General features: G+C 34.1%; 1 protein-coding gene across 1 annotated transcript in view; it reads left to right on the plus strand.

The window, feature by feature from the left end:
• The window catches only part of LOC107100366 (microfibril-associated glycoprotein 4-like), a 6277-nt gene that overhangs the window by 1549 nt on the left and 2634 nt on the right, over positions 1–2094 (plus strand). The window contains exons 2-4 of the mRNA XM_015398826.1: positions 268–306; positions 462–558; positions 959–1129. Of these exons, the coding sequence (XP_015254312.1) occupies positions 280–306; positions 462–558; positions 959–1129 (295 nt within the window). The 5' untranslated portion in view covers positions 268–279. The remainder of the gene's footprint in view (positions 1–267; positions 307–461; positions 559–958; positions 1130–2094) is intronic.

Here is a 2094-nt window from a genome sequence, read left to right on the forward strand (position 1 = left end):
GACCATGGTGCTGCATAGGAAAATGATGTTTTGCCAAGGTTTGTTATATTATTGATACAAGGTTATAATATTATTGATACAATATTAGTCAATATTAGTCTATATGTTTATGCCAAAAGTGTCATAAAAATTTCAGCTTCAACTGAATTCAAACAACATAAACTAGACCCCTAATTATAGTCTTTGCTCCTGACCTTTACATGTGGGTTCTTGGGGTCACTAGAAACTAAATCACAGCAACTAATTACATTTTTTACTTGTATGAAGGTGTACTGTGACATGGACTCAGAAGGAGGACGCTGGACGGTGAGTTGTTCATCATTACTTGAAATAAAAAAACAGTTCTTTTTTATTCTTAGAATACCTATACCTAATGTAAAAGAGTGAAAATAACCCCAACTTCTCTTTAGCTTGAACTGACAAAGGAGTCATTTTTGTTTGACTGACCTCTGTTTTTCCAGGTTTTCCAGAGAAGAATGGATGGCTCTGTGAACTTCTATAGGCCCTGGGCAGAGTACAAAAGAGGCTTTGGAAATGCTAATAGCGAGTACTGGCTAGGTAAGATGTGCAATTTCAATTCAATAAAAAAAAATCTTTATTGAAAGGAGAAAATATATCTTGTAATAACTCATAATTACTTTTTTCCAACTAATTATTGTTCTTTTTCTGTGTCATTCTTACCAAGGATCATTTAACCAACAGTCAGAAAATGTTAGGTTTATATCTTAATTGGGCTAATAAGAAAAATCAATTCGCTGCCTTTTTTTCTAATATGATTGCTGGTCCATGTTATTTTTTTTTTGTTACAAAGCTTTGATATCTACACTAACAGGACCTACAGCAGGAAATAAAAACCAATGCCTTTGATGCCCCACTAAACATTTTTACTGTCTTCATACCTGCTAAGACATAAAAGGTATGAAAATACCAAATATCACTTGTTTGAATACCTTTACAGGTCTGGATAACATCCATGAGCTGACCTGCCTTGAAAACCAGGAATTAATGGTTGACATGGAAGACTTTGAAGGAAACAAAAAATTTGCTCTTTACTCTTCATTTAAAGTGGATAATGAGTGTGAAGGTTACCGCATGCAAGTGTCTGGCTTTAACAATAAGGGAGGTGCTGGTGAGTCATGACTTTATTTTTTTGTTCATATCTTATGTAAGCTGCTTATGTTGAGTGGAGGTTTTGGGAGACCCAAATGCTGAGATGAGGGAGGCAGAGATGAGTTCTTGTAGGTCTAATGTCCAAAAAGCATTAAATAAAGCAAAAAAACATAATGATAAATACATAAAACCAAAACCTAGGAGACATCCAGGAAAAACCCATATGAGGAGCCAGAAAATGATGAATAACCAGCAAAAAGTGACTGAACATGAGGTGTTTAAATTGGTGACTGAACAAAGACCAAGCTAATCGGCAGATTGGGAGCAGGTGTGGACAGAGGAATCAAGAAGGGAGCTAGGAGAAGGAGACTGACACAAGAAGGCAACAGAGGGTAAACAAGAAATACATAAGAACTCAAAAATATAACAAAAAATCACTAGAATAACAAAAAATAGAAGTGAAACCAATACACTATAAAACAAAGAAAGACATGAATCAAAATATAACTGAAAGCTAAAAAAAAGAAAACTTAAAGAGAACCAAAAAGTGCTGTCATGACAGCTGATAGTTAAAGATGGTGAATACAAGCTTACTTCATCCTGCGTCTAGTTTTGTTGGATGTGTGAGATGCTAAGACATCAGATGACTTCTGAGATGACACTCTTGATGTCAAGAAGAGAAAAACCAATTAATCCCAAAGTTTGGTGAGCTCTATATCCCTTTGGATTATATTTACTGATAAATGACAACATTATAATAATTATTTACTATTATATTTATGTATAAATGGCAGCAATATTTAGCAACACATTTAGTTTTTAAAACTATGAATTATCCATATTTTCCATCATTTAGCATTTTCAGCAGGGATATAAAAATAGTTATAGTTTTATAAGAATTAAAAGAGTTAACAAGTTATAGCAAGCAGCATGGCTAGCCAGACTAGCCACAGATGCATGGGTCCAGTAGGCTATAGGCTATAT

The sequence above is a fragment of the Cyprinodon variegatus genome, unplaced genomic scaffold (assembly GCF_000732505.1).
Source record: "Cyprinodon variegatus isolate N-32 unplaced genomic scaffold, C_variegatus-1.0 Scaffold964, whole genome shotgun sequence".
Lineage (NCBI taxonomy): Eukaryota > Metazoa > Chordata > Actinopteri > Cyprinodontiformes > Cyprinodontidae > Cyprinodon > Cyprinodon variegatus.